This window comes from Lutra lutra, chromosome 7, assembly GCF_902655055.1.
Source record: "Lutra lutra chromosome 7, mLutLut1.2, whole genome shotgun sequence".
Lineage (NCBI taxonomy): Eukaryota > Metazoa > Chordata > Mammalia > Carnivora > Mustelidae > Lutra > Lutra lutra.
The window spans coordinates 37,614,869-37,629,553 of record NC_062284.1 but is presented as its reverse complement, the minus strand read 5'-3'; the positions used below and the strand labels follow the sequence as shown (position 1 = coordinate 37,629,553).

At 38.6% G+C, this 14,685-nt stretch overlaps 1 protein-coding gene across 1 annotated transcript in view; it reads right to left on the bottom strand.

The window, feature by feature from the left end:
• The window catches only part of TEX9 (testis expressed 9), a 155,130-nt gene extending 141,420 nt beyond the window's left edge, over positions 1 to 13,710 (bottom strand). Inside the window, exon 1 of the mRNA XM_047738009.1 lies at positions 13,469 to 13,710. Coding sequence (XP_047593965.1) covers positions 13,469 to 13,695 — 227 coding nt within the window. The 5' untranslated portion in view covers positions 13,696 to 13,710. The remainder of the gene's footprint in view (positions 1 to 13,468) is intronic.
• Between the last annotated feature and the right edge of the window lie 975 nt (positions 13,711 to 14,685).

Sequence of the window (14,685 nt, the reverse complement as noted above, 5' to 3'; positions counted from 1 at the left end):
CAACCCTGAGACAATTAGCTGAACCAAAATCAAGAGTCAGATGCTGAGGACACTTTTGTTCCTTTGACTTTTAGTTTAGTTTATTCCTTCTTGCTACTGTATTTATGAGCCAGCTGAGCTAGGGTGTAACTGGTTGATATATTTCTTACTTGTAATAAAATACTGAATGGTAGGCCCCTCTACCATTATCTACCAGTATCTGGATGCCCTTGTGGAAATAATGTAACTTCTCTGAGCCTGAGACTCCTTATCTCCAGACATGACGAGAGCATTGGCTTACATTAGAAGTCATCAGAGGTTTCTTCCAGCTGTGTGACTATATGGCCTTTGTTCTTCTAGGAAGGCATCTATGTTTACCATTCTCAAGTTTATACAACAAACTCCTGGGGAGGAGAGGCATTTTATGTTCATCCAAGACAATATCTAAGGTAAAAAGTATATATAAGATAAAACACTAAATGAGCAGCTGGGGAGAAGTCCTCTCAGGAAAGCCATGCTTCACTAGTCTCCTGGCTCCATGAAAAGATTGATTGGCCAAATTCTAGAAGTCATTTTGGATCACCTACCATAGTGTTCAGACCATCATATCATGCACTAAAGGTCACACACATGCAGCATGAATTCTCTTACCTTTTTATACCTTCAAGGTTTGTCTTTGCAATCTCTTCTGTATCATCTTTCCTACCATGTACAAACAAATGAAAAACTAACCCAATTTCTAGTTCTTAGTGGCAGGAGTCCTGGCTTTCTTGCCCTCTTCCCTCTTCTGGGCACAGAAGTTCTTCTTGCAGAACTCCTATCCTTCCAGCCTGCTTTCTGAAACATGAGAAGTTTCTGGTATTCAGAAGTAGGTCACATCCCCCTACTGAGAGTACCAGAACATGGCATGTGGTAGGAAGAAGAGCATGTGAGGTTAGAGGGTTATAGCATTATGTCAGGCAACCCTACCCTAGTTGTAGACAACATTCCCCAGGGCTGAAAGTATCCCTTCCGGGTGGTGTCAGTATTAAAAATGGGTCCCCCAATCAGACAAAATTATGAGGCTTTCATATCACCTCAGTCCTAGCCAAGCAATGGCCACTTATAAGCATTATTATTTAATCATATGTAAGTTGTTTTCATTCTGACAGTTGTGCTGGATCTGAAGAATATTATCGCCTTTACTCATACCTCTAATATCTTAGATGATGTCCCTGGAGGTTCAAAATCCAGTATAACTCACTCTAGAAATAAATCTCATGTATTTCACTCCAGAAAAGCAATTTTTGATATGTGCTCTGCCATACAACATCCAGATCCAAATAAGACCACTGTTCCTCCTTCACAGCTATAACTTTTGTCTTCATGAGTTAGTATAGAATTCTTTCTTCTGACTTCAGCTGGAGTGTAGTAGTTTTCTGTTCTTATACAAATTAGTGATTATATAAATAACCTGGATATGTTGCTTGCAATCTGAATTCTTATTGCTAAGAACCAAGAGCTTTGTATCTGCCTCTAAAATACACACACACACACACACACACACACACACACATACACACACACACACTGATGTTAACAATGAGGGGGGAAAAGGAAACTTTTTTCTGAAATGAACAGGAAACATAATCAAGGAAAGATCGTGTGTTAAACCATAAAACAAACCTCAAATTTAAAAGGATTGGAATGGAGATGTTTCTAAAAAAAAATTAGAAATCAATAGCAGAAAGAAATTTGGAAAATATAAAACTATCTCTATTTTATTTTATTCGTACACAATCTTGTACATAGAAAATGCTAAGGAATTCACACAATGCGCTACTAGAACTAAGAAAAGAATTCAGCAAAGTTGCAGACCACAAGACCAATATAGAAAAATCAATTACTTTTCTATATACTAGCAGTGAACAATCTGAAATAGAAATTAAGAAAAGAATTCCATTTACAATAGCATTAAAAGGGGTATAATACTTAGGAATAAATTTAACAAAAGAGCAAGACTTATACAATGGAAATTATAAAGCATTATTGAAAGAAATAAGATATAAATAAATGGAGAGACAGCTCACATTAATGAATTAGAAGGCTTAATATTGTCAAGATGACAATACTCCTCCCCAGGGTGATCTACAGATTCAACACAGTCACTATCAAAGCCCCAGCTAGTTTTTTTTTTTTTTTTTTAAGGAAATTGACAAGCTGGCCTTAAAATTCATATGGAAATACAAGGAATCTCGAGTAGCCAAAACAATCTTGAAAAAGCACAAAGTTGAAGGATTCATACTTTCCATTTTCAAAACTTATTATAAAGCTACACCAATGAAAACAATGTATTAGTGGTATAAAGACAGACACACAGATGAATCATATAGAATTAAGAGTCCAGAAAATAAAAATCCTCTATTTATGGTCAATTGATTTTTCAACAAGGGTCCAATATAATTCAATGGGAAAAGGCTCATCATTTCAAAAAATGGTGCTGGGACCAAAGGATATCTATGTTCAAGAGAATAAAGTTAGACCCCTCCTTCACACAATATATAAAAATAATTCAAACTGGATCACAGAGATAAATGTAAGAACTAAAACTATAAAACTATTAGAAAAAAAGCATAGCAGTAAATCTTCATGACCTTGGATTAGGCAATAGTTTCTCAAATATGATACCAAAAGCACAAACAAGAAAAGAACAAGTCAATAAACTAGACATCAAAATGAAAAACTTTTGTGCTTCAAAGAACACCATCAAGAAAGTGTAAAGACAACCCAAAGAATGGGGGAAAATATTTACAAATATGTGATAAATCATGTATCTGATAAAGGCCTAGTTATCCAAAATATATAAAGAACATTTACAACTCAACAACAAAAAGACAACCCAATTAAGGAATGGGCAAAGGACTTGAATGGACATTTCTCCAAAGACAAACAAATGGTCAATAAGCACATCTAAAGATGTTCTACATCATTAGTCATCAGCAGAGGCAAATCAAAACCCCAAGGTACCATTTCACACTCACTAGGAAGGCTATAATAAAAAAGATGGACAATAAAAAGTATTGGCAAAAATATGAGGAAATTGGAAGGTTCATACCCTGCTGGTAAAATATAAAATGATGTAGCCCCCTTAGAAAACAGTTTGGCAATTCCTCAAAAGTTAAATATATTTACCATACCAATCAGTATTTTCATTCCTGGATATATACTGAAAAGAATAAAAACATGTCAACAGAAAAATCTGTACAGAAATGTCCAGAGTAGCAGTAACCATAATAGGTAAAAAGGGGAAACAACCCAATTGTCCATTAACTAATGAATCCATATACAAATGTGATGTATCCTCACAATGGATTATTACTATGCTATAAAAAGAAATGAATTACTGATGCACACAACACAGACAACATTAGAAATACTAGGCCAAGTTGAAGAAGCCAAACACAAAAAGTTATATATTACTCCATTTACAGGAAATGTCCAATAGGCAAAGTCATATAAACAGGAAGTGGAGGAATGGTTTCCAGGGAAGGGAGAATGTTAAGTGTATGCTAGTGAGTATGAGGTTTCTTTCTGGGATAATGAAATATTCTAAAATTAGATCATGGTGATGATAGCACATCTCTAGGAACATACTAAATCCTACTAAATTGTACACTTTAAAAGGATTAATTTGGGGTGGCAGCCACTGCACCCTCCACATGCAGGAGGACATTGGCAAGTTTGTGGACCTCTGTGTGTAGTGGAAACGCTTGGCGAGCAACCAGGGACCACGCATCCATTCAGATGAAGGTGGCCCAGTTGACAGAGTGACAGATAGGTTCAAAGGCCAGTTTAAAACCTAAGCTGTCTGTGGGACCATTAGCAGGATGGGTGAATCAGATGATTCCATCCTCCTATTGGCTAAGGCTGATGGTGCCATTTCAAAAACTTTCGACTGAAGAGGATCACAGATGTGGACTATTTGTCATAAATAAATAGCAAAAACCCAAATAAAATAAAAGTTAATTTTTTAAAAAGTGTGAATTTTATGGCATGTGACATATCTCAATAAAGCTGTTATTTTTCAAATGTCTGGCACCAAGTAGACATTTAATAAATATTGTTTGGTCTCATTCCCATAAGCCTAAATTCAGAATACAGAGCTGAGGCTATTTCCTGCCCAGGATTTAACAACTTTTTTCTCCTCTTGCAGGATCAGGTAGGAGTGCCTGAGGGCTACCAGTGAAGGAAATTGGAAACAGCTGTCCAGGTTGTTGGATTGGGGGAAAGAGCTGGTAAAGAATGAGGTCTCCAAAATTAGGGAAGAGATGCAGCTTCTCTCTCCAGAGGCCATTCCAGACAATAAGATAAGGGGAAGAATAGAGAAGAGAAATTGAGACTAGAGAACAGTGGCTTGTGATCTGGAGACAACTTAATTCAATGAACAGCTACTTACATTCCCCCCTCTAAGTTTCATTTGGCTACTAGCTTGATTTCTCATAGAGCAAGGAGATGCACCCCACTGCTTATACCCAAGTTGATCTAGTCGTTTTCCTGCCAGGAAAACTATATCTTTTCTGGTTTCATTGATGTGTAACTGACATAAAACTATTCCTTTAAGGTGTACAACATGCTCATTTGATATATATATATATTGTGAAATGATCACCACAGTAAGTTTAGTTAACATCCATCACTTCCCATAGTTACAACCTTTTCTCTTACAATGAGAACTTTTAAAGTCTGCTCTCTTGGCAACTTTCAAAAGTACAATATCATACTGTTAAATAAGCACCAAAATGTACATTAGACCCCCAGAACTTACTTATTTTTTATTTTAGATAAATAATTATATTACTAAGCATGGCAGTGAACAACAAAGGAGAGCTGAGTTTCTGAAATATTTGGTTCCCTTCCCTGGGTATGAGTGAAAAAGACTGTGGTAATTCATTGTGCTTGATTAGCAATAGGTACACCAGATACAACTAGACTGCTTAAATTTTCATTCGATGCAATAGTTTATGCAGATAAAGAATACTGTCTATTTATTGATTTAATCCATACCACTCAGCAAATCCTTGCCGGAACAGAACTAAAATATATTCAGAACTGATTGTCTACTGGGCACCATATATTAAGTACTGTCACAAATGTGATCCAGAAAGATAAAACCTAAGGAAGAGGCTTTGAAGCTTTAGACTAAGACAACAGTGGTCTTTGAAAAGCAGTTTCAGGGGCGCCTGGGTGGCTCAGTGGGTTAAAGCCTCTGCCTTCAGCTCAGGTCATGATCCCAGGGTCTTGGGATCGAGCCCCGCATTGGGCTCTCTGCTCAGTAGGGAGCCTGCTTCCCTTCCTCTCTCTCTGCCTGCCTATCTGCCTACTTGTATTCTGTCTGTCAAATAAAATGTTTAAAAAAGAAAAAAAGAAAAGCAGTTTCATTAGAGAGGTGAACTAGAATTGGAAGGGTTACAGTGAGTGCACTGTGAAAAAGGGAAAGTAATGGGTGTGGGCTCCTTCTCCAAGTCTAGCAGCAAAAGGAAGACTAGATGAGATAGCCTGAGGAATAGGCAGGGTAAAAAATTATAGAAATTTGTGAACCATGAGAGACTATGGACTCTGAAAAACGATCTGAGAATTTTGAAGGGGTGGGGGGGTGGGAGGTTGGGGGCACTAGGTGGTGGGTATTGTAGAGGGCACGGATTGCATGGAGCACTGGGTGTGGTGCAAAAATAATGAATACTGTTATGCTGAAAAAATAAAAATTAATTAAAAAAAATTATAGAAATTTATTTTTCTGATTATTTAATATGGGCCTAATGTAGATAGTCTAGAAGAACAGAAAAGCACAACAACAAAAATAAAATGGTGTGTGATCTTTATTTTTTTTTAAGATTTTATTTATTTATTTGACAGACGGAGATCACAAGTAGGCAGAGAGGCAGGCAGAGAGAGAGGAAGAAGCAGGCTCCCTGCTGAGCAGAGAGCCCGATGTGGGGCTCCATCCCAGGACCCTCAGATCATGACCTGAGCCGAAGGCAGAGGCTTAACCCACTGAGCCACCCAGGTGTCCCTGGTGTATGATCTTTAAATAAAAATAAACAAACTACAAATCTACATTTTCTGCCTAGATTCAGACCAAAGAAAACAAGATACTAAATTATTTAAAAGCTAGTATACAATTTAGATTTTTAATTTATCAAAGTACATTTCTATTAAAGAAAGAAGGAAAGGACAAAAAGTGACTTGTCTTTTTATGACAGATGTTGAGTTTGAAGTAAAAGTGTGGAAGTGACAGAAGTCACTTGTACTGCTTAGAAATTATTTTCCTTGTTGACAGCAATAAACTTTTGTTGACAGAGTAGATCTCACCAAAGTTTGTAACTATGTGTGGTGACAGATGTTAACTAGACTTACTGTGGTGATCATTCTGTAATGTATACAGATACTGAATCATTATGTTGTATACCTGAAACTAGCATAATGTTATGTCAATTATGTCTCAATTTTTAAAATAACAAAATAAAAAAATGTATAGGAGCAGACACAAAAAAATTCCATTCCCATGTAATAATCAAAATTATGGACTTCAGGGGTGCCTGGGTGGTGCAGGTGGTTAACCCACTGACTCTTGGTTTTGGCTCAGGTGGTAGGCTCAGGTTCTGATCTCAGAATTGAGAGATGGAGTGGGGGAGGTGGGATGGGAATCCATGTTCTGCGGGAGTCTGCTTAAGACTCTCTCCCTCTCCCTCTGCCCCTCCCCCCACCTCCCCCAATAAATAAATAGTTTTTAAAAATATTATGGACTTCATTTATATTTTAGGCTTCTTCACCTTATATCTGGCTCAGATCTGCCCCATCCAGTGCAGCCTGCAGTCAGAGAAGCCAGAAGTCAGAAGTCAGGGAAGAGAATATGAATCATGTCTCTTTCCTTCCATTACCCATTTTCGGCTCTTCCCACTGTTTTATAGCTCGCCAAAACTGGAGCACAGAGAGGAAGGAAAGGAAAGTGGGCAAAAAAATTCTCACTTAACTGATGGTGGCGGCTAACAGCTCCTTTTAGACATGACAGATGTGTAAACCTGCTTTTCCCTCCCTAGAAGGTGTTGGGGTAATTTTGCAAACCCTGCCTCCAGCACTGCCACTACTACTACTGGGTATCGCTAACCCATCTCTAGTCCAGCTAGTCATTTGTAATTTCTCCCATACCCTGAGGTATCTACTTTTTTTGGCCTTCTGCTCCTGAGGCTTCCACTTGGACAGTAACTAAGACCATGCCAGGTTGACTTTTCCCCCCAGTTATCCACCTAGATCTGGACCTTGGGAAACATCACAACTATTAGTGCTGTGACAGACTCTAAAAGGGCAACTACTTCTCAAACGACAACCACTGACCACTTCCTCTGAGCTCTCATTCTTTAGATTTTTCAGGGATAATTCTGACACCAGCCTTGGGTGTCCCGCAAACAGCGGGAGAGACGTAATAAGCTCTTTAAGTGGTTTCCTAAGTTCCTCTGTCTTGCCTTCAGCTGAAGGGAAAGCTCCACTACCCTCACACTCTTCCCACCATGTAGGGGATCAGCACACCCATAAATTTATAGAAAATTATATATGCATATAGTTAAATTTTTAAATAAAAATAAATAAAGCAAAGGCAGTTAAAGAGCCAAGCACAGTGCCAGGAAGATATTAACCATGAATGAATGTATTAGCTTCTCTGATAGGTCAACTCTGAAAGGTGATTGTTAAGAAATGGAAAACAAAACAAAACAGAGTCATCTTTTAAAGACCTGGCTATCTACATGCCAGGAAACCAATTACCTTTATTAAAATATTGCTAGGGGCACGTAGGTGGCTCAGTTGGTTGAGCGACTGCCTTTGGCTCAGGTCATGATCCTGGAGTCCCCAGGATCGAGTCCCCAGGATCAAGTCCCGCATCGGGCTCCCTGATCAGCAGGGAGTCTGCTTCTCCCTCTGCCCCTCTCCCCTGCTCAGGCTCTCTCTCTCTTTCTCTCTCAAATGAATAAATTTAAAAATCTTTAAAAAGAAAAAAAGAAAATGGTTAAGATTAAAAAGAAGTTAAAAAAAAATAAACAACCCAGGGTGGTATAGTGAACAGAACAATTTAGGTGCCATCTAAGTATTCTTCTATAAACAAGGTGGAATATAAATGAAATAAGTTACAAAGCTCTAATTGTGCCTTGCAGATCACACAACCAACATGACAGAGGCAATTTGGGGCATTAAAAAGGCTGAAGTGATCAGATTGCCAAGTTCTTGTTATTTGAGGCATCCAGACCTAACTAGAGATATTCGCACACTCTGTATTCATGCCTTCATTCAAAAAATGTGCACCTATTTCATATAAAGTATTTTCTTTAGCCTGTGATGGATATAAACAACTATGACACAGTAATTGGCCTTAAGGCATGTACAGTCTAGTTGGAGAAGATAAAGGAAGCTGTCTTTCAATTTAGAAATTTTGAGGAAAACTAAGCTAGCTAGGTAGAGAGGTACTTATTATTAGAAGAAACATTTTCTGTTACTGTCAAATTCTATATATTTTCAAATTCAAGATGTCAATTTTCAAGTTTGTGGCTGTTGGGTAGTAGATAAAATATCCATATGGTAAAAAAGGATTCAAATGATGATTTTATACATCATGTTCATATGCATTTCTTACATACCAGGGCAGAAGAAAGACCATAATTTTCTTTCTTCCTCCCTCTTTCTTTCTTTCTTTCTTTCTTTCTTTCTTTCTTCCTTCCTTCCTTTCTTTCTTTTTCTTTTCTTTTCTTTCTTTCTTTCTTTCTTTCTTTCTTTCTTTCTTTCTTTCTATTTTTCCTTTCCTTTCCTTTCTTCTTTCTGATTTATTTATTTGAAGAGGGGGCAGGGAGAGAAAATCCCAAGCAGATTCTGCCCTCAGAACTGAGCCCAATGCAGGACTGAATCTCACAACCCCAAGACAAGACCCCTAGATCACAACCCAAGCTGAAACCAAGATTTGGACACTTAATTGACTGCACCACTCAGGCACACCAGAATGCCCTAATTCTCAAAGACACTAGTTTTTACTTCACTACCCTATTATTGCATTTCCTTTGATTTACTTCAATCCCCATGGTATGCAATACGAAGAACTTCATAGGTATTTTTCAGGCCAGCATAACACTTGGCCAGATGTCATTCTCTGTTCTCTTTATAGAATTTCTGCAGTGTTTCCTCTAAATGTTTTTTTTTCTATAATATAATCTATCTTCCTTTTTTGATTCCCCTGTTTCTCTTTTTTTTAAACTCTAATCACATAACCCAATAGAGATCTAAAAATCCTTACTTCAGCAACTTCTAATCTGCTACTGAATTCTTCCCAGACCCGTGATTTAACATCTGTGTTCAATATTCTAATCTCCCAAAGAAGACTGTAGCTAACTTTATTTGCTTCTTTCAAACTGGGGTGGGGTGGGGGTGAGAGGTGGGGGGAAGGCAGAATAATTGAACTCATCAGCTTCCTGATTTGAGATCTTTATAATATAACTTCATTATTTTGACATGAATTCCCTAGACTTTGGATTCACTCATATTCAATTTTAAGGGCAAAAGCATCCAAAAGACAAATAAATTACTCTTGGATTACTGAACCTCTGCTTCTTCTGATACAGACAACTGAGTTGCCACTATATTTTACACAGTGAAAAGTGATACCTTTGGCTAGCAATTAGCTTTTTATATAACTTTGTGATATTGTATCCCAAAGACTTAGAATACAGATTTGTTAATAACCCTCTTAAATGTTACATTTAAAATAACTTTAAAATTGGGTCATATCCCCAGCTAATTTTAATGCCCTAGCTTTAAATAATGCTGAAACACAATGGCTTCATCTTGAAAATTTGACAACCAAATTGATACTAATTAAAGCAACGTGTGCAATTTTCCTAGGGCTCTAAAACAAAATGGAATTTGAAACTCAGTAACAAACTAGAATGACTGTCAGAAAATTAGATAATTAAAAGATTTTAAAAGAAGCACACATGTAATACAGTAGAAAATAGGTAGGTCTACAAGGTATAAAATGGAATGCAATTTATGTGACTCTTAAAAAGATAACAGTGGAGTGCATTTAGCAGTGCTGACCCTTGGACAAGCTTGACCCTGAGGTATAACTGGGGCCTGAATCCAGGTTGGGACAGGAGGAAAATCAGAGCCAGTCATAACGTTGGGTTGTGGGGCAGCAAGCCAGTGTCCAACTGACAGATTCACCACTGACCCAACTGGTATTGAAATTTGGTCCATTCCAGTGGGTAATTGTATAGAGAATAGAAAATAATGAAGTCAGGGGAGGTGGTGGTTTTGGATTTCAGGAGCAGAAGTCTAACAAAGCCTTGGGTTTATGGAGCACAGGATTCAGCCCATCAAGAACAGGCTGTTAGGACCCCATTCACAGGGATTTGGTTTCCCTATTCCAAGGGGGATCTTGAATTCTGTTAGGATTTTGAATTCTGTTAGGATTCCATTTACATGGATTTGGTTCAGTATTCCTATTCCAAGGGGATTTTGAATTCTGAAGAATTAACTGAGGCAGAAATCCAGTCAAATGACAGGAATAACACAGAGGGATGAGGAGAGGCTGTGGTTTGGGGGCATACGAGAAGCCAGGGCTCTCCTCAGGCACACAAAACCCAGGCTCAAAGCAGTTGAGACTGATCCCATACTCCCATGGCTCTGGTTTGAATATGATAAAATAGGGCCTCTTAGGTACTAAGATAAAAGCAATCAATAATTGCAAGGTAGTCAGGAAGGTGATGAAGCTGTATGTCAGACTGAGGATACCAGTGCCTTAAAAGAACAGGACAAGCGAAGGTAGAAACCAGTAAGACCCCAGTTCTTAAGAAAGTATTCATGACATAGAAAGAATAGAATACTCAACAAGGAATGGTTTGTACTTGGATACATTCAGAGAGAAGGTGCTGCTTAACTGGTATATCCAGTTAGGACACAAGAGAGTTGCTTGCTTCAGGGTACTGGGTGAGCTAATTTTTTTGAACCCAAAATGTTATGAAAGCTAATAATAATAGATACATTTACAGAGCATCTCTGTTGGGCCAAGCATTCTACAATGTTCTCAACAACCTACAAGGCACCTGGGTGGCTCAGTGGGTTAAGCCTCTGCCTTCAGCTCAGGTGGTGATCTCACATCCTGGGATCAAGCTCCGCATTGCATCATCATAATCATCATCATCATCATCATCAACATCATCATCGTCATCATCGTGCTCTCTGCTCAGCAGGGAGCCTGCTTCCTCCCTCTCTCTCTGCCTGCCTCTCTGTCTACTTGTGATCTCTGTCTGTTAAATAAATAAATAAAATCTTAAAAAAAGAACAACAACAACCTACAAGGTAATTAGACTATTATCACCATTTTACAGACAGGAAGATGAAGAGTCAGAGAAGTACAGTAAATGGTCCCCAGCCACTCAGCTTTAACATGCTGAACTGGGTCTGGTTCCAGTAAAGCAGTTGGAAAGAAATAGGTTTATATTATGGAATAAAATATATACAACTTATTGCCAGTTAACTTAAGCAAAAAAAAAAGGGGGGGGGTATATAGTTAAGCTTACTTTAGTATACCTGTGCACATAGCAAAATGAAAATAAAATGCAAGCTTTACTACTGTGGTATTCTAATGCTAACTGGTCCTTTCTCATTCAGATATTAGGGAAATGTTTATAGTGTCTGTTCTTCTCAATCTCTGTCTTGGTTTTCCTAGTGCCTGCCTTTTTACGCCCCCAGTTGGTCTACAGATACATTACCTCAGTTTCTATGCTAATCCTAAGTGAAATGGAATTTGTGTTTAAAATCTGCTGGTATTTAAATTCTAACTTACATTTCTTTCAGGACTGCGGGTCACACCCAAACATTACTATGGAGACTCCTTCCAGCTACTCTCAAGCAACTGGTATCAACTAAAAACTGATCAAAGGAAAAGAGAAGGAATGAGATAATATTGTTGGCAAGGATAACACAAATTTAAAAGAAAATTACTACAAACTCTTAACATTATAAAGAGGATGCTATGGATGCCATGCTACATCTATTCACAAAGAAGTATCATTATAAAGGAACATTTATAATTAACATCTAGTGTTAATTAGAAAATCAATTTCCAGGGATAAAAATAGTATAGTTGTAATATGAAAAAATGTGCTTCACATAAAGAAGGCTGCAGTACTAAGAGTTCACTGATTTCCAAGCTACATAATATCAGATATGTCAAATAAAAAGCATACATTGAGTATCTAAGGGGAGAATGAAGGTCAAGTTTAGGGATAGGATGGGAAAGTCTCTCCCAGATGCAGTGAGGGGAAGAAAAGCAAAGCAGCGGCATTCACAATAATTGGAATGGAGAAGTAGACTTTCTTCAAGGCAGGACAGATTCGAAGTCCTAGAAAATTCCGGTGACAATTAAACATCTTTTTGTCAGTCTACCTTACCAGAACCCATCTCTCCCATCTCCAATCAATGTACTAGTGGAATGTGCTCCACATACCTGACCTTAAGGATGGCTCCAGAGGTGGAGATGAGCCCAAGCCAGGTGTGAGAGTTTAGCCAAGCATACAGTTAGGAGAAGCACTGTCCACACAAGACTGCCCTCACTTATGACGCCAACTACAAATTTGGCGGGCTCCCCCAAACACCCTCAGTTTTGACAATTTGCTAGAAGAACTCAGAATGCACTACAAACTGCTATATCCACAGTGAATGGGATATTACAAGGGTTAAAACCAGCCAGGAGAAAAGATGCATAGAGCAGAGTCTGGGAGGGTCTGAGGAGCTTCTTGTCCTCTCAACACAGAGTCATGGGGAGTGTTAACTTCTTCTAGTCACAACATGTGAAGATCTGTATCGCCAGCAAAGGAAGCTTGCACCAATCTTTGGTGTTTCAAGTTTTTATTGGGACCCCATCACATACCACCTGTGTGGCTAACCTTTAGTCCCCAGCCCCACTTGGAAGATAGGCTGGTATCTTTAGTCTCTAAGCCCTTCTGGAGGTAAACCTGATACTAAGTGGCCCCAAACCTTCATAATATAAATCACATTTTTAGACTGATACTGCATAGGTCAAAGCCCCCAGGCAAAGATACTTCTATCAGCAGGACGTTCCAGGGGCGGAGAATCACCTCCTGCTGTCTGGGGACAAAGGCAGACCTCTCTTTGGGTAAGGTTAATTCTTTACTACATACCAGGCAAAACAAAATTCCTTCCCAGGAGTTTTGTTTCTGGAGATAGAGGAGAAGGAACTGTCTTAGGATTTCCAGAAACAGAGCTTAAGATTTTTAGGTAAGTGATTTGCTAAAGGAGCGTTCTTGGGAGAAAGTGATCAGGATTTGAGTGAAGCACAATAGTACAGGGGAACATACTAAGCAGAAGAAATAGTTTCAGCTGAAGTCTAGTCATAGCCAGATTCTACCAGAAGCTCTTGAGCATGATTGATTGTACCGCAAAATTAACATACCTTAAGAGGTGCTTTGTGGTTGTAGGCCACAAAAGGTGGTGGGGCATTATTTCCCAGGCATTTCTGGATAATGCAGCAACTAGTGGCCCAAGAAAGTTCTCTAAAATTGGGTGCAGCTGTGAGCCCGTATCAATCAGCTGCACTGGCAGCAGCTCGAAGATAGATGCACTGACCTGGAAAAGGGGGTAAGATGCGTGGGCCATTTGGTAGTATTTATTACATTCCATACCTTCCACTGCGCAGATCAGCTTGCCTGTCACAGTGAGTTCACTGTTCCCAGTCACAGCTTCTCTAGGATTCTGGCTGATCACAATTTCTGGGGAAAGTTACAAAAGGAGGATCAATGGGACAGATTTCCACCCACAGCTACTATACGTGATCACAAGGCCAGACACTTACAATGTCCCTCCCCTACTGCTCCATTCTTAATTATTCTCCCCATTGACAAGCATTTTCACTGGTATAGGTTTATAAGGTAGAATAACCCAGACACCCGTGGGAATAGCAGTAAGACCCTTCTCCAGCTGTGGTTGCTATTGTTGCCTATTTATAGTTAGAAACAGTCTGGGAATACCAAGAGATGCCACAGTGCATCACCTGAATTTCTTCCTGCTCCTTTATGTATCAACAATAGTTCACCTCTTCAAATGATTAAGGTCAGTTACTCCTGCCAGTGTAGTAATTACTTTCTTTGCTTACCAGCTGCTATAGAGGGACAAGAAGTACAAAGTGACCAGAATGTAGCTATAGCTTTAAGTTTAGAGGTACTCTATGTTACTCTATGTTACCACATAGAGGTACTCTATGTGCAAAGATCCCATTGTCATGGAAATTTAGAACTCTCAACCCAAAGATTCTAAAGTTGAAAGGAAAAGAAGACAAATTCTCCAAGTGGGTCAGTGGGAGGGATGTTGAGTGGGGATACTACTATTTACTATACGTCTTAGTTCCTGAACCTATGTATTCTAACTACCGGGGGCATAGGCCATATAATATTCATCACTTTAAGATGTATATACCATTCTGAAGAATAATGCCCCTTTCTCACACGAGAGTCATCTCTAAGCTAGCACCTCAGCAGAAGCTTTGAAAAGCCATTACAATATAATGACAGAAACAAATGGAAAGACATTCCATGCTCATAGATTGGAAGAATTAATATTATTAAAATGTCCATATTATCCAAAGCTATCTACAGACTGAAATACCTATCAAAA